This window comes from Saimiri boliviensis, chromosome 6, assembly GCF_048565385.1.
Source record: "Saimiri boliviensis isolate mSaiBol1 chromosome 6, mSaiBol1.pri, whole genome shotgun sequence".
NCBI lineage: Eukaryota > Metazoa > Chordata > Mammalia > Primates > Cebidae > Saimiri > Saimiri boliviensis.
The window spans coordinates 122,620,492-122,638,728 of NC_133454.1; the positions used below are offsets into that span (position 1 = coordinate 122,620,492).

The following is an 18,237-nucleotide window of genomic DNA, read 5'->3' on the forward strand; positions in this document are numbered from 1 at the left end:
AACCTCCAGAATGGGAGAAAATTTTTGCAAACTATGTATCCAATAAAGCTCTGATATTCAGCATCTATAAGGAATTTAATCAAAATTTCAGTAGAAAAACAAACGGCCCCATTAAAAGTGGGAAAAATAGCGTGGCTGGCAAGAAGGCTGAATAAAAAAAGCTTTGGTCTGCAGCTCCCAGTGAGATCAATGCAGAAAACATGTGATTTCTGCATTTCCAACCGAGATACCTGGCTCATCTCATTGGGACTGGTTAGACAGTAGGTACAGCCTATGGAGGGTAAGCAGAAGGAGAGTGGGGTGTCGCCTCACCTGGGAAGTGCAAGTGGGTGGGGACCTATCTCCCCTAGCCAAGGGAAGCCATGGGGGACTGTGCTGTGAGGAATGGCGCATTCAGGCCCAGATACTACACTTTCCCCATGATATTCACAATCCACAGACCAGGAGATTCCATCAGGTGCGTACACCAACAGGTCCCTGGGTTTCAAGCACAAAACTTGGTGACAGTTTAGGCAGATACCAAGCTATCTGCAGGAGTCCCCCCCCCCCACCCAGTGGTGCCTGGAGTGCCAGTGAGACAGAATCATTCACTCCCCAGAAAAGGGGGCACAGAAGCCAGGGATTCAAGTGATCCAGCTTAGCGGCTCCCACCCCCATGGAGCCCAGCAAGATAAGATCCACTGGCTTGAAATTCTCACTGACAGTACAGCAGTCTGAAGTCAACCTGGGACACTGGAGCTTGGTTGGGGGGAGGGGCATTCACCATTACTGTAGCTTGAGTAGGTGGTTTTTCCCTCACAGTGTAAACAAAGCCACGGGGAAGTTTGAAGTGGACAGAGCCCACCACAGCTTGGTGGCCAAGCTGCTGTAGCCAGACTGCCTCCCAGATTCCTCCCCTCTAGGCAGGGCATCTCTAAAAGAAAGGCAGCAGCCCCAGTCAGGGGCTTATAAATAAAATGCACATATCCCTGGTACACAGCACCTAGGGGAAGGGGCAACTCTGGGTGTAGCTTCAGCAGACTTAAACATTCCTGCCTGCTGGCTCTGAAGAGAACAGTGGATCTCCCAGCACAGTGCTTGAGCTCTGCTAAGGGACAGACTGCCTCCTCAAGTGGGTCCTTAACCCCTATGCCTCCTGATGTCCCTCCCAACAGGGGTGGAAAGACATCTTATATAGGAGAGCTCAGGTTGGCATCTGGTGGGTGCTCCTCTGGGATGAAGCCTCCAGAGGACGGAACAGGCAGCAATCTTTGCTGTTCTGCAGTCTCCACTGGTGATACACAGGCAAACAGGGTCTGGAGTAAAACTCCAGCAAACTCCATCAGACCTGCAGCAGAGAAGCCTGATCGTTAGTAGGAAAACTGACCAACAGAAAGGAATGACATCAACATCAGTAAAAAGGACATCCACACAAAAACACCATCTGAAGGTCATCATCATTAAAAGACCAAAGGTAGATACATTACACATAGATGAGGAAAAACCAGTACAAAAAGCCTGAAAATTCCAAAACCCAAAATGCCTGTTCTCCAAAGGATCACAATTCCTTGGCAGCAAAAGGAAAAAACAGGACAGAGAATGAGCCTGACAAATTGACAGAAGTAGGTTTCAGAAGGTGGGTGGTAATAACAAATTTCTCTGAGATAAAAGAGCACATTCTAACCCAATGGAAGGAAGCTAAGAATCTTGAAAAAAGGATAGCGAAATTGCTAACTAAAAAAACCAGTTTAGAGAAGAACATAAATGACCTAATGGAGCTGAAAAATACAGCATGAGAACTTCGTGCAGCATACACAAGTATCAATAGCCGAATCAATCAAGCAGAAAAAAGGATATCAGAGATTGAAAATCAGCTTAATGAAATATTCAAGTTTGAGGACAAGATTAGAGAGAGAGGAAAAAAAAGATCAAACAAAGTCTCCAAGAAATATGGGACCACGGGAAAAAACCAAACCTACGATTGATTGGTCTACCTGAAAGTGACGGGGAGAATGGAATCAAGTTGGAAAACACTCTTCAGGATATTATCTGGGAGAACTTCCCCACCTAGCAAGACAGGCCAACATTTAAATTCTGGAAATACAGAAACACTACAAAGATACACCTCAAGAAGAACAACCCCAAGACACATAATCATCAGATTCACCAAGGTTGAAATGAAGGAAAAAAATGTTAAGGGCAGCCAGAAAGACAGGTCAGGTTACCCACAAAGGGAAGCCCATCAGACTAAGAGCAGATCACTCTGCAGAAACCCTACAAGCTAGAAGAGAGTGGAGGGCCAATATTCAACACTCTTAAATGAAGAATTTTCAACCCAGAATTTCATATCCTGTGAAACTAAGTTTCATAAGTGAAGGAGAAATAAAATCCTTTACAGACAAGCAAAGGCTAAGAGATTTTGTCACCACCAGGCCTGCCTTACAAGAGCTCCTGAAGGAAGCACTAAATATGGGAGGGTTGGGAGGGAACAAGTACCAGCCACTGTAGAAACATACCAAGTTGTAAACACCATCGACACTATGAAGAAACTGCATCAACTAATGGGCAAAATAACCACTTAGCATCATAATGAAAGGATTAAATTCACACATAATATTAATCATAAATGTAAATGGGCTAAATGCCCCAATTAAAAGAAAAACTCTGACTGGGTGTGGTGGCTCACGCCTATAATCCCAGCACTTTGGGAGGCTGAGACGGGTGGATCATGAGGTCAAGAGATCGAGACCATCCTGGTCAACATGGTGAAATCCCATCTCTACTAAAAATACAAAAATTAGCTGGGCATGGCGCACGTCTGTAGTCCCAGCTACTCGAGAGGCTGAGGTAGGAGAATTGCTTGAACCCAGGAGATGGAGGTTGCGGTGAGCCAAGATTGCGCCATTGCACTCCAGCCTGGATAACAAGAGTGAAACTCCATCTCAAAAAAAAAAAAAAAAAAAAAAAAAAGAAAGAAAGAAAAAAAGAAAAAAGAAAAACTCTGTACTGGCAAATTGGACATAGAGTCAAGACCCATTAGTTTGCTGTACTTAGGAGACCCATCTCACATGAAAAGAAACAAGCTCAAAATAAAGAGATTAAGGAATACTTACCAAGCAAATAGAAAGAAAAAAAAAAGCAGTCTCTGATAAAACAACTTTAAGCCAACAAAAATCGAAAAAGCAAAGAAGAGCATCACATAATGGTAAAGGGATCAATGCAACAAGAAGAGCTAACTATCCTAAATATATATGCATGCAATACAGGAGTACCCAGATTCATAAAGCAAGCTCTTAGAGACCTACAAAGAGCCTTACGCTCCCACACAGTAATAGTGGGAGACTTTTAACACCCCTCTGTCAATATTAGATAGATCAACAAGACAGAAAATTAATAACGGTATTAAGGACTTGAACTCAGCTCTGGACCAAACAGACCTAATAGACATCTACAGAACTCTCCACCCCAAATCAACAGAGTATACATTCTTCCCAGCACCACATTGCACTTAACTAAAATAGACTACCTAATTGGAAGTAAAATGCTCCTCAGCAAATGCAAAAGAATGAAACTCATAACAAAAAGTCTCTCAGACCACAGTGCAATCAAATTAGATCTCAGCATTAAGAAACTCACTCAAAACCACACAGCTACATGGAAACTGAACAACTTGCTCCTGAGTGACTACTGGGTAAAGAACAAAATTAAGGCAGAAATAAATAAGTTCTTTGAAATCAGTGAGAACAAAGACACAACGTACCAGAATCTCTGGGATGCCTTCAGAAGAAAGAGAAAAACATCTATAATTGACACTCTAATATCACAATTAAAGTAACTAGAGAAGCAAGAAAAAACAAATTTAAAAGCTAGCAGAAGACGAGACATAACTAAAATTAAAGCAGAACTGAAAGAGATAGAGACACAAAAAAACCCTTCAAAAAAATTAATGAATCCATAAGCTGTTTTTAAAACATTTCCTAAAAGCTAGCAGAAGACAAAGAACAACTAAGATTAGAGCAGAGCTGAAAGACACACACACACACACACACACACACACACACCCCTTCAAAAAATTAATGAATCTATGAGCTGTTTTTTTTTTTTCTTTTTTTTAACATTTCCTAAACCAGTACTATTACCTCTCCCCACTCTTCTGAGGTCCCTATTCTCCTTCTTCCCCTCATGCATTCTCTCCTGTTTTATTTTTTTAATTTTACTTTAAGTTCTGGCGTACATGTGCAGATCTTGCAGGATTGTTACATAGGTATATACATGCCATGGAGGTTTGCTACCTCCATCTCCCGATCACCTACATTAGGTATTTCTCCTAGTGTTATCCCTCCCCAATATCCCCAACCCCTGCTATCCCTTCCCTCGCCCCCCTGCCCTCCAACAGGCCCTGCGGTATGATGTTCCCTCCCTGTGTCCATGTGTTCTCATTGTTCAACACCCACTTATGAGTGAGAATATGCAGTGTTTGGTTTTCTGTCCTTGTGTCAGTTTGCTGAGAATGACAGTTTCCAGCTACTTCCGTGGCCCTGCAAAGGACATGAACTCATCCCTTTTTATGGCTGCATAGTATTCCATGGTGTATATGTGCCACATATTCTTTTTTTCAGTCTATCATTGATGGGCATTTGGGTTGGTTCCAGGTCTTTGCTATTGTAAACAGGGCTGCATGTGTTCTTATAGCAGAACGATTTGTAATCCTTTGGATATATACCCAGTAATGGGATTGCTGGATCAAATGGTATTTTTATTTCTAGATCCTTGAGGAATCACCACACTGTCTTCCACAATGGTTGAACTAATTTACACTCCCATTAACAGTGTAATAGCATTTCTACTTCTCCACATCCTTTCCAGCATCTGTTGTCTCCAGATATTTTAGTGATCTCCATTCTAACTGGTGTGAGATGGTATCTCAATGTAGTTTTGATTTGTATTTCTCTAATGACCAGTGATGATGAGCATTTTTTCATGCTTGTTAGCTGCATAAATATCTTCTTTTGAAAAGTGTTCGTATCTTTTACCCACTTTTTGATGCGGTTGTTTGTTTTTTCTTTTTCTTGTATATTTGCTTTAGTTCTTTGTATATTCTAGATATTAGCCCTTTGTCAGATGGGTAGCTTGCAAATTTTTTTCCCCATACTGTTGGTTGCTGGTTCACACTAATGACTATTTCTTTTGCTGTGCAGAAGCTCTGAAGTTTAATTAGTCCCATTTGTTTATTTTGGCTTTTGTTGCCAATGCCTTTGGTGTTTTAGTCACAAAGTCCTTGCTTAAGCCTATGTCTTGGATGGTATTACCTAGGTTTTCTTCTAGGGTTTATATGATGTTAGGTCTTATGTTTAAATCTTTAATCCATCTGTAGTTAATTTTTGTATAAGGTGTAAGGAAGGGGCCCAGTTTCTGCTTTCTGCACATGGCTAGCCAGTTTTCCCAACACCATTTATTAAACAGGGATTCCTTTCCCCATTGCTTGTTTTTGTCAGGTTTGTCAAAAATCAGATAGTTGTATATGTGTGGCATTGCCTCCAAGGCCTCTGTTCTGTTCCATTGTTCCATATTTCTGTTTTGGTTCCAAAATAGGTCACTGTTCTGATTACTGTAGTCTTGCAGTATAGTTTGAAGTCTGGTAGTGTGATACCTCCAGCTTTGTTCTTTTGCTTAGGATTGACTTGGCTATATGGGATCTTTTTTGTTTCTATATGAAGTTTAAGGTGTTTTTATCCCAGTTCTGTGAAGGTCAATGGTAGCTTGATGGAGATAGCACTGAATCTACAAATTACTTTGGGTAGTAGGGCCATTTTCATGATACTGATTCTTCTTAACCATGAGCATGAAATGTTTTTTCCTCTGTTTGTGTCTTCTCTTATTTCCTTGAGAAGTGATTTGTAGTTCTCCTTGAAGAGGTCCTTCACATCCTTTGTTAGTTTTATTCATAGGTATTTTATTTTTTTTTATGGCACTTGTGAATGGGAGTTCACTCATGATCTGGCTTTCTGTCTGTTTTTTTGTGTGTGTGTTGGAATACTTGTGATTTTTGCATTTTGTATTGTGAGACTTTGCTGAAGTTGCTTATCAGCTTAAGGAGATTTTGGGCTGAGATGATGGGGTGTTCTAAGTATATAAAATCCTTCAAAAAAATCAATGAATACAGAAGGTGGATTTTGAAAAGATCAACAAAATAGAGAGACTGCTAGCCAGACTGATAAAAAAGAAAAGAGAAAAGAATTGAATAGATGCAATAAAAAATGATAAAGGGCATATCACCACTGATTCCACAGAAATACAAACTACCCTGGCCAGGCACGATGGCTCACACCTGTAATCCCAGCACTTTGGGAGGCCGAGGTGGGCGGATCATGAGGTCAAGAGATCGAGACCATCCTGGCCAACATAATGAAACCCTGTCTCTATCAAAGTATAAAAATTAGCTGGGCGTGGTGGCACGCATCTGTAGTCACATCTGCTCAGGAGGCTGAGGCAGGAGAATTGCTTGCACATGGGAGGTGGAGGTTGCAGAGAGCAGAGATTGCGCCACTGTACTCCAGCCTGGCACCTGGCGACAGACAAAAAAAAAAAAAAAAAAAAAAAAAAAAAAAAAAAAAAAAGAAAAAAGAAATACAAACTACCATCAGAGATTACTGCAAACAACTCTATGCACATAAACCAGTAAATCTAGAGAAAATGGATAAATTCCTGGACACTTAAACCCTACCAAGACTAAACCAGGAAGAAGTTGAATCCCTGAATAGACCAATAACAAGGTCTGAAGTTGAGGCAGCAATTGATAGCCTACCAACCAAAAAATGTCCAAGTCCAGATGGGTTCACAGCTGGATTCTATCAGACATATGAAGAGGAGCTGGTACCATTTCTTCCGAAATTATTCCAAACAATACAAAAAGAAAGAATCCTCCCTAACTCATTTTATGAGATCAACATCATTCTGATACCAAAACTGGGCAGAAATACAACTAAAAAAGAAAATCATAGGCCAATATCCATGATGAACATCAATGTAAAAATCTTCAGTAAAATACTGGCAAACAGAATGCAATAGCACATCAAAAACTTACCCATCACGGTCAAGTAGGCTTCATCCCAGGGATGCAAGACTGGTTCAACATACGCAAATCTATAAACATAATCCATCACATAAACAGAACCAAAGGCAAAAACAACATAATAATCTCAATAGATGCAAAGAAGGCCTTTGACAATATTCAACAGTCCTTTATACTAAAAACTCTTAAAAAACTAGGTATTGATGGAATGTATCTCAAAATAACGAAAGATATTTATGGCAAACCCACAACCAACATCATACTGGTCTAAAACTGGAAGCATTCCCTTTGAAAACTGGCACTAGACAAGGGTGGCCTCTTTCACCATTCCTATTCAACATAGTATTGGGAGTTCTAGCCAGAGCAATCAGTTAAGAAAAAGAAATAAAGGGTATTCAATTAGGAAAAGAGGAAGTCAAATTGTCTCTATTTTCAGCTGACATGATTGTATACCATGAGCCGATTTTTTAAAAAAGGATTAACAAAATAGATAGACCACATACCATGAGCCGATTTTTTAAAAAAGGATTAACAAAATAGATAGACCACTAGCCAGACTAATGAAGAAAAGAGAGAATAATCAAATGAACACAATAAAAAATGATAAAGGGGATATCACCACTAATCCTACAGAAATACAAACCACCATCTGAGGATAGTAGAAACACATCTACACAAATAAACTAGAAAATCTAGAAGAAATGGATAAATTCCTGGACACATAAGCCTCCCAAGACGAAAACAGGAAGAAATCAAATCACTGAATAGATCAAAAAGAAGTTCTGAAATTGAGGCAGTAATTAGTAGACTACCAACTAACCAAAGCCCAGGACCAGATGGATTTAGAGCCAAATCCTACCAGAATTACAAGGAGTAGCTGGTACTATTCCTTCTGAAACTATTCCAAACTGTAGGAAAAAAAGAGACTTCTTTCTAACTAATTTTATGAGACCAGCGTCATCCTGATACCAAAACTTGGCAGAGACACAACCACAAAAATATTTCAGGTCAATATTCGTGATGAACGTTAATGCAAACATTCTCAATAAAATACTGGCAAACTGAACCCAGCAGCACATTAAAAGCTTATCCTTATAGTAGAATGATTTATAATCCTTTGGATATATACCCAGTAATGGGATCGCTGGGTCAAATGGGATTTCTATTTTTAGGTCATTGAGGAATCGCCACACTGTCTTCCACAATGGTTGAACTAATTTACACTCCCACCAACAGTGTTAAAGTGTTCCTATTTCTCCACACCCTCTCCAGCATCTGTTGTCTCCAGATTTTTTAATGATCGCCATTCTAACTGGTGTGAGATGGTATCTCAATTAAGGACACATGCACACAAATGTTCATTGCAACACTGTTTACAATAGCAAAGACCTGGAACCAACCCAAATGTCCATCGATAATAGACTGGACAGGGAAAATGTGGTACATATACACCATGGAATATTACGAAGCCATCAAAAACGATGAGTTCGTGTCCTTTGTAGGGACATGGATGAACCTGGAAACCATCATTCTCAGCAAACTGACACAAGAACAGAAAATCAGACACCGCATGTTCTCACTCATAGGCGGGTGTTGAACAACGAGAACACCACATGGACATGGGGAGGGGAGCACTACACACTGGGGTCCATTGGGGGGAAATGGGGGAGGGATGGGGGTGGGGAGGTGGGGAGAGATAGCATGGGGAGAAATGACAAATATAGCTGAGGGGAAGGAAGGCAGCAAATTACACTGCCATGTGTGTACCTATGCAACAATCTTGCATGTTCTTCACATGTACCCCAAAACCTAAAATACAATAGAAAAAAAAAAAACGCTTATCTACCGTGATCAAGTCACCTTCATCCCTGGGATACAAGGCTGATTCAACATATGCAAATCAATAAACCTAATCCATTATAAACAGAAAAAAAAATGACAAAAATCACAGGATTATCTTAACAGATGCAGAAAAGGCCTTCACTAAAATTCAACACCCCTTCATGCTAAAAACTCTCCATAAACTCGGTTTTGATGGAACACATCTCAAAATAATAATAGCGATTTATGACAAACCTATAGCCAATATCACACTGCATGGGCAAAAGCTGGATGCATTCCTTTTGAAAACTGGCACAAGACGAGGATGCCCTCTCTCACCACTCCTATTCAAGATAGTAATGGAACTTCTCACCAGTGCAATCAGGCAAGAGCAAGAAACAAAGGCTATTCAATTAAGAAAAGAGGAAGTCAAATTGTCTCTATTTGCAGAGGACATGATTTTGAAGACCCCATCATCAAAGCCCAAAATTTTTTAAAGCTGATAAGCAACTCCAGCAAAGTCTCACGATACAAAAATCAATGTGCAAAAATCACAAGCATTCCTTTACACAAATAATAGACAAACAGAGAGCCAAACACGGAGTGAACTGCCATTTACAAGTGCTACAAAGAGAATAAAATACCTATGAATACAACTCACAAGGAACATGTAGGCCCTCTTCAGAAAGAACTACAAGCCACTGCTCAAGAAAATAAGAGAGGACACAAATAAAAAAAATTTTTATGCTCATGAATCAGAAGAATCAATATCGTAAAAATGGCCATACCACCCAAAGTAATTTATAGATTCAGTGCTATCCCCATCAAGCTACCATTGACTTTCTTCATAGAATTAGAAAAAGCTACTTTAAATTTCACATAGAACTAAAAAAGAGCCTGTATAGCCAAGACAATCCTAAGCAAAAAGAACAAAGCTGGAGGCATCATGCTACCTGACTTCCAACTATACTACAGGGCTACAGTAACCAAAACAGCATTGTACTGGTATCAAAACAGATATATAGACCAATGGAACAGAACAGATGCCTCAGAAATAACGTCACACAGCTGCAACTATCTGATCTTTGACAAACCTGACAAAAACAAGCAATGGAGAAAGGATTCTCTAATAAATGGTGTTGGGAAAACTGGCTAACCATATACAGAAAACTGAAACTGAACTTCTTCATTACACCTTATACAAAAATTAACTCAGGATGAATAAAAGACTTAAATGTTAGACCTAAAACCATAAAATCCCTAGATGAAAACATGGACAATGCCATCCAGGACATAGGCATGGACAGATACTTCATGACTAAAACACCAAAAGCAATGGCAACAAAAGCCAAAATTGATAAATGGGATCTAATTAAACTAAAGACCTTCTGCACAGCAAAAGAAACTATCCTCAGAGTGAACAGGCAACCTAAGCAATGGGAGAAAAATTTTGCAATCTATTCATCTGACAAAGGGTTAATATCCAGAATCTAAAAGCAACTTAAACAAATTTATAAGAAAAAAAAACTTTAGTTAAAAGTAGGTGAAGAATATGAACAGACACTTCCCAAAAGAAGACATTTATGTGGCCAACAAACATATGAAAAAAAGCTCATTATCATAGGTTATTAGAAAAATGCAATCAAAACCACAATGGTAATCGTTAAAAAGTCAGGAAACCATAGATGCTGGGGACGATGTGGAGAAATAGGAACACTTTTACAGTGTTAGTGGGAATGTAAATTAGTTCAACCATTGTGGAAGACAGTGTGGCGATTCCTCAAGGATTTAGGACCAGAAATACCATTTGATCTGGCAATACCATTGTTGGGTACATACCTAAGGGATTATAAATCATTCTACTATAAAGACACATGCACAAGTATGTTTATTGCGGCACTATTCACAGTAGCAAAGACTTGGAACCAACAAAAATGCCTATCAATGATAGACTGGATAAAGAAAATGTGGCCCATATATGCCATGGAATACTATGCAGCCATAAAAAGAGTGCATTCATGTAATTTGCAGGGACATAGATGAAGCTGGAAATAATCATTCTCAGCAAACTAACACAGGAAGAGAAAACCAAACACCACATGTTCTCACTCATAAGTGGGAGTTGAGCAATGCAAACACAGGGACACAGGGAGGAGAACATCACACACCATGGCCTGTCAGTGGGTAGGGGGTTAGTGAAGGGATAGCATTAGGAGAAATACCTAATGTAGATGATGGGTTGATGGGTGCAGCAAACCACCATGGTACATGTTTACCTATGTAACAAGCCTGCTTGTTCTTCACATGTATTCCAGGACCTAAAGTATGAAGGAAAAAAAAAGTGGGCAAAGGACTTGAACAGATGATTTTTTTTAACTTTTATTTTAGATTTGGGGCACATGTGAAGGTTTGTTACATAGGTAAACACGTATTATGGAATTTTGCTGTACATGATTTTTCATCACCCAGGTCTTAATCCCAGTACCTACAGTTATCTTTTCTGCTTCTCTTTCTCTTCCCAATCTCCCCTCTCAAGTGGACCTGAGTGTTTATTGTTTTCTTCTTTGTGTTCATAAGTTCTAATTATTTAGCTTCCACTTATAAGTGAGAACATGTGGTATTTGGTTTTGTGTTCTTGTGTTAGTTTGCTAAGAATGATATCCTCCAGCTCCACTCATGTTCTTGCAAAAGAGGTAGTCTCATTCTTTTTTATGGCTGCATGATAATCCATGGTGTGTATGTATCATATTTTCATTAATCTGTTATTGATGGGCATTCAGGTTGATTCCATATTTTTGTTATTGTCAGTAGAGCTACAATGAACATTTGCAAGACACTTTTCTCTTTTATTTTTTATTTTTTAAATTGCATTTTAGGTTTTGGGGTACATGTGAAGGACATGCAAGATTGTTGTATAGGTACACACATGGCAGTGTGGTTTGCTGCCTTCCTTCCCCTCACCAGTATCTGTCATTTTTCCCCATGCTATCTCTTCCCACCTGCCCATGCCCCCATCCCTCCCCCATTTCCCCCCCATGGACTCCAGTGTGTAGTTCTCCCCTCCCTGTGTCCATGTGTTCTCATTGTTCAACACCCACCTATGAGTGAGAACATGCGGTGTTTGATTTTCTGTTCTTGTGTCAGTTTGCTGAGAATGATGCTTTCCAGGTGGTACATATACACCATGGAATATTATGCAGCCATCAAAAATGATGAGTTTGCTTCCTTTGTAGGGACATGGATGAACCTGGCAACAGACACTTTTCAAAAGAAGACATGAATCTGACTGAGCATCGTGAAAAAAGTCTCAACATCACTGATAATTGAGAAATGTAAATCAAAACCACAATGAGATACCATCTCACACTAGTCAGAATGGCTATTAATAAAAAGTCAAAAAATAAGAGATACTGGCTAGGTTGGGAGTGTAAATTCATTCAACCATTGTGGAATACAGTGTGTTGATTCCTCAAGGAACTAAAGAAGGAAATATCATTACTCCCAGTAGTCCTATTACTGGGCATACCCAAAGGACTAGAAACTGTTCTATTATAAAGACATATGCACATGTATGTTTATTAAAGCCCTATTCACAACAGCAAAGACATGGAATCAACCTAAATGTCCATCAATGATAGACTGGACAAAGAAAATGTGGTACATATATACCATGGAATGTTATGCAGCCATAAAAAAGAACAAAATTGTGTGTGTGTGTGTTTTTTTACAGGGAATAGATGGAACTGGAGGTCATTATTTTTAGCAAACTAAATACTGGAACGGAAAATCAAATACCACACGCTCCCATTTATAAGTGAGAGCTAAATAATAAGAACACATGGACACATAGAGGGGACCAAGACACACTGAGGCTTATAGGAGGATGAAGTGAAGGGTGGGAAGAGACAGAGGATCAGGAAAAATCACAAATGGATACTAGGCTTAATACCTAGGTGAAAAAATTACCTGTACAACAAACCCTCATGATGCAAGTTTACTAGGTAACAAAGTAAGTAAAAAGCCTGTACTTGCCTGAACTTAAAATAAAAGTTTTAAGGCTGGGCGCGGTGGCTCACGCCTGTAATCCCAGCACTTAGGGAGGCCGAGGTGGGTGGATCACGAGGTCAAGAGATCGAGACCATCCTGGTCAACATGGTGAAACCCCGTCTCTACTAAAAATACAAAAATTAGCTGGGCATGGTGGCGCATGCCTGTAGTTCCAGCTACTTGGGAGGCTGAGGCAGGAGAATTGCCTGAACCCAGGAGGCGGAGGTTGCAGTGAGCCGAGATCGCGCCATTGCACTCCAGCCTGGGTAACAAGAGCGAAACTCCGTTTCAAAAAAAAATAAATAAAAGTTTTTAAAAAATATTTTGTTATTAAAAAGTGGCTTGGATAAATTTAAATTTCTAATAAGCAGCATTTTTTAAATTTTAGAATAAGCATGTCTCATATTTTGAATATCATTATACTAAAAATGATTTGTTTTTGATCTGAAATTTGAATTAAATGAGACCTCCTGTGTTTTATTCAGTTATGTAAAACATAGAACTCTAGGGTAGAATGAAATTTCATGTAAACAGTGAATAATTTTGAGTTTTAGTACATCTCTTGCAATATTTGTGATATTTTATAGAAATATTTTTTGATTATCTTATATTCAAATTTAATTAATTGTCCTTAATTTCATCAGGGAACCCTATGTGTTTTGCTTCTTGAATTGCACATTAAGCACAGATTAGGAGAACTTGTACTCAGGGCTAGACAGAGAATCAAATGGAATTCATGTGTTTCATGTGTTCTAATTCCATGTACATCTGCACTCAAGGACCTCATATGATGAAAGAAGAATGCAAGCTTAATACCCTGAGAACAGAGAGAAGACAAAGCATGGTGCAGACATCACCAACTGGAGGATCTGCTGGTCTCGAATCACAAAAGCCAGGCCTCCCAGAGTTATAGGTCCAATACCACTAGCACAAAGCATCAATGTCAATGCCATCACATGGAATTGATGAGGTGTCCACTCTACAACTAAAAGAAGACACAAACAAGATTTAGCTTCAAACAAAGGTGGAGTTTCAATGTCACAGCCAAGGCTTGGAAAATGTGGATCTAAAGTGTTGACTTACTTAATAAAATAGTATTTGTAAAGATGCCAATAGTAGCAGTCCCAGCCAAGAAGCGGAGGGAGCAGTAAACGAGGATGGTGGGAGCAAAGGCTGCGCAGGTGCCTACAATGGCGAGCTGGAGGTAACACCATCTGAGCACCAACTTTCTTCCAAACCTGACAAACAGGGGCAGGTTAGATAATGGGAACAATAACAACCTTTGGGAAAAATTAGCAAAGGGAAACCACACTTTGAAACTTAAAGAACATTTAACAAATGAAACCTTACACTTGAAATGCTAAAGAATCAACAGTTGGCGGGCGCGGTGGCTCAAGCCTGTAATCCCAGCACTTTGGGAGGCCGAGGCGGGTGGATCACGAGGTCAAGAGATCTAGACCATCCTGGTCAACAAGGTGAAACCCCGTCTCTACTAAAAAATACAAAAAATTAGCTGGGCATGGTGGCGCGTGCCTGTGATCCCAGCTACTCAGGAGGCTGAGGCAGGAGAATTGCCTGAACCCGGGAGGCGGAGGTTGCGGTGAGCCGAGATCGCGCCATTGCACTCCAGCCTGGGTAACAAGAGCGAAACTCCATCTCAAAAAAAAAAAAAAAAAAAAAGAATCAACAGTTAATCAATGGCAGTTCTTCTTGGAAGGAATGTTCCCTGTTTGTAAATAGATACTGAGTGCATCAAAGTTTCTTCTCCAGTCTGCTGCCAGTAAATCATTGATACAAATTGAAAACATGTAAGGCAGGCTGGGGTATTGAAATCTGAACACACCAGAAATGTCCCTTGTGAAGATAAATTGTTCTACCAAAAAGATACACACACTCACGTGTTCATTGAAGCATTATTTACAATAGCAAAGGCATGGAATAACCTAAATGCTCATCAACAATAAATGGAAATACTATGTAGCCACAAAAAAGATGAAATCATGTCTTCTGCAGCAACATGGATGCAGATGGAGGCCACTTTCCTAAGTGAATTAATGTAGGAATAGAGAACCAAATATCACATGTCCTCACTTATAAGTGGGAACTAAAAATTAAATACACAGGGACATAAAGAAGGGAACAATAAACACTGGGGACTACAAGAGTTGGCAGGGAGGGAGTGGAAAAGGGTTTGAGAAACTACCGATTGGATACTATGCTCACTACCTGGGTGATGGGTTCATTTATACCCCTAACTTCAGCATCATGCAACATATCCATGTAAGAAACCTGCACATGTACCCCTTGAATCTAAAATAAAAGCTGAAATTAAAAAAGAGAAATATCCTCTATATTAACATACAGTGCTCTATAAACACAAGTTCTCTCCTACGTACTTTAGCGTAGTAGGGAGTCTGTACAGTGGGTGACAGGCAAGAGATCTAATTCTATACATGAGATTTTAGGACTGTGCAGGCCATGAGTAAAAGGATGTGAAAGGAACACCCATGAAACAAAACACCAAAGTGGGTTAAGATTTTCAGGGAGGGTTAAAAAAATAGAAAGGGAATCCTGTGTTTTATTATTTTCTGGGAAAGAGGACCTCTCTGTAGATAACTTGGACAATGTGGCCTGTGGTGAGGCAGAATTTCAGCTCTCGTGAATTGTCATTTGTTTTTGTATTGAAGGTCCTAGCTACTGACAGAAACATAATACAAAGCAAATGATAGAAAAATAATTGTTCTATCAAAAGTATACACACACTCACATGTTCTTGTGAACATAATTTCTCCAAAATTATGCAAATAGCATAATTATGCAGTGGAAAATTTTAGGGAATCCACTAAATACTACTAGAACTAGTTATCAAGTTGGCAGGATGTAAGCTTAATATAAAAAAAGACAATTACCTTCATATATAGTAGCTATAAATAATGGGAAATTAAAATTATGGTGAACAACTTTTTGGCCTCAAAAACTAAGTTAAGGCCGGGCGCTGTGGCTCAAGCCTGTAATCCCAGCACTTTGGGAGGTTGAGGCGGGTGGATCACGAGGTCAAGAGATCGAGACCGTCCTGGTCAACATGGTGAAACCCTGTCTCTACTAAAGATACAAAAAATTAGCTGGGCATGGTGGCGCGTGCCTGTAATCCCAGCTACTCAGGAGGCTGAACCCAGGAGGCGGAGGTTGTGGTGAGCCGAGATCGCACGATTGCACTCCAGCCTGGGTAACAAGTGCGAAATTCCGTCTCAAAAAACAAAACAAAACAAAACAAAAAACCAAGAAACTAAGTTAATTAGAATAAATTTAATGGTAACATGCATGACTTTTTCTATAATCTAAAATATTACAAAGGAAATTAAATAAAATCTAAATTAATGGAGAGTGATATTACATTCACAGTCTATAAAATTCAATATTTTAAAAAGGCAATTTAACCCAAACTGCTATATAAATTTAATGCAATCCCAAAGAAATCCTAAAGAGAATAATTTTTCTGACTCCAAACATGATAGTTGCTTTTCTTCACTTTTACATAAGTGAAGTGGTATAGTATGCAATGATTTTTGTTGTTCTTGTGACAAAATGGTTTTGGCATTCATCCATGTTATTGTACAGAGTAAGTTCTTCATTCCTTTTGCTGTAAAAAAATCCATTATGTGAATATCCTGCATCTTATTTATTCATTCTATTATTAATGGAATTCTAGAATATTTCTAGTTTGGGGATATCATGAACAGTTAAGTGTGTTATATCAAAAGTATCAATTTGATCATGGCTTTCTCTGCATATAATCATTTAATATTTTCCCCTAGATTTGTGATAAAGCTCCAAATTGTTAGATTACCTTGCCCCTTCAACTTCAGCTGGTTCTCCACTGTCATCTCCTGCCTGGTATCCCTATCTTATCTTCTACCACCCTATAATCCATTAAAATTGGCTTATTCACATTTTCCCATGGCATTGTCCCAGAGGGCTGGGTTACTGGACTGTTGGAAATTAACCCTCTGACTCTCAACTCTTTTATATATTATACTGTCATACATTCAAGATTCACATTTTTCCAGAAAGATACGATGCTGGTGGATGGCAATGGGCACCTCAAGTCCCTTGTCACCATCAGTGGAGACATGGTTGGGTGATGATAATGGTTTCCTGCCATTTCAGAAGACATGTGGTTCGGTAGAGCATACCCCAAACTTCCCATGTTACAGTCTGTGACAATATTGTCCTTAGATTACTTACCTTTCATGGTTGTAATACCTCTAAAAAGCTGTTTTGGCAAAGACAAAAAAAAAAAAAAAAAATCAAGGTTCCAGGCATGATTTCTCAAGACACCATCAATGACACCTTGAAATATAACCTGCAGATTTTAGACATTAAGGGACCCAAGATGGCTGAATAAGAGGCAGCTCCCAGAGAGAGATGCAGAAGCCAAGTGGTCTCCACAATCCCAAACAAGGTACCAGGTTCATTTTGTGGGTCTGGTTGGACAGTGGTTATAAACCAAATAGGGCAAGTTGAGGCAAGGCAGGACACTGCCACACCCAGGAGGTGCATGCAACCAATTGGAGGACCAGGGGATCTCCCACTCTGGGACTTCGGTTTGGATACAATTTATTGGCCCATAATTGCTCAAGTAGCCTCTAATGACCCTTTGAATTTCTGTGGTATCAGTTGTAATGTCTCTTTTTTCCATCCTGATTTTATTTATTTAGGTTTTCTCTCTTTTTTCTTAGTCTAGCTAAAGTTTTGTCGATTTTGTTTCTCTTCCTAGAAAACCAAGCTTCTGTTGTGTTGATGTTTTGTGTTCTTTTCATTTTAAATTCCTTTATTCTTGCTCTGATCTTTATTTCTTTTCTTCTGTTAATTTTTGATTTATATGCTCTTGCTTTTCTAGTACTTTAAGATGCATCATTATGTTGTTTGGTTAAAATTTATTTTTTCCTTTTTGATGTAGGCACTTGTAGCTCTAAAATTCCCTCTTAGTACTGCTTTTGCCATATTCCATTGATTTTGGTATATTGTGTTTCCATTATCATTATCATTTGTTTTAAGAAATTTCTCAATTTTCTTTCTTTCTTTTTTCTTTTTTTTTTTTAAGAAAGAAAGAAAGAGAAAGAGAAAGGGGGAGAGAGAACAGTAGTCTTGCTCTATTGCCCAGGCTGAAATGCAATCTAAAAATAGGTATTAAAAACCTCTTTTATGCCAATAGTTGTACTTAACAGCAGAGACAGGAAGGAATAAGGGACGCAAATAACAAACAGCTAACCAATATTTCATTTAAATCTGTGAAATGCTATGCAAATGCTGAAGAG

At 39.1% G+C, this 18,237-nt stretch overlaps 1 protein-coding gene across 3 annotated transcripts in view; it reads right to left on the reverse strand.

Annotated features, from left to right (window-relative positions):
• LOC101043682 (solute carrier family 22 member 25) overlaps nucleotides 1-18,237 on the reverse strand; it is a 62,668-nt gene that overhangs the window by 33,654 nt on the left and 10,777 nt on the right. For 2 of the 3 annotated variants that reach the window (XM_003920262.4, XM_074401614.1), the window contains exons 3-4: nucleotides 14,003-14,157; nucleotides 13,736-13,904 (exon numbers count right to left, since the gene is read on the reverse strand). The exons of the other annotated variant lie outside the window; for it this stretch is intronic. In XM_003920262.4, coding sequence (XP_003920311.3) covers nucleotides 13,736-13,904; nucleotides 14,003-14,157 — 324 coding nt within the window. The remainder of the gene's footprint in view (nucleotides 1-13,735; nucleotides 13,905-14,002; nucleotides 14,158-18,237) is intronic. 3 annotated transcript variants of the gene reach the window in all.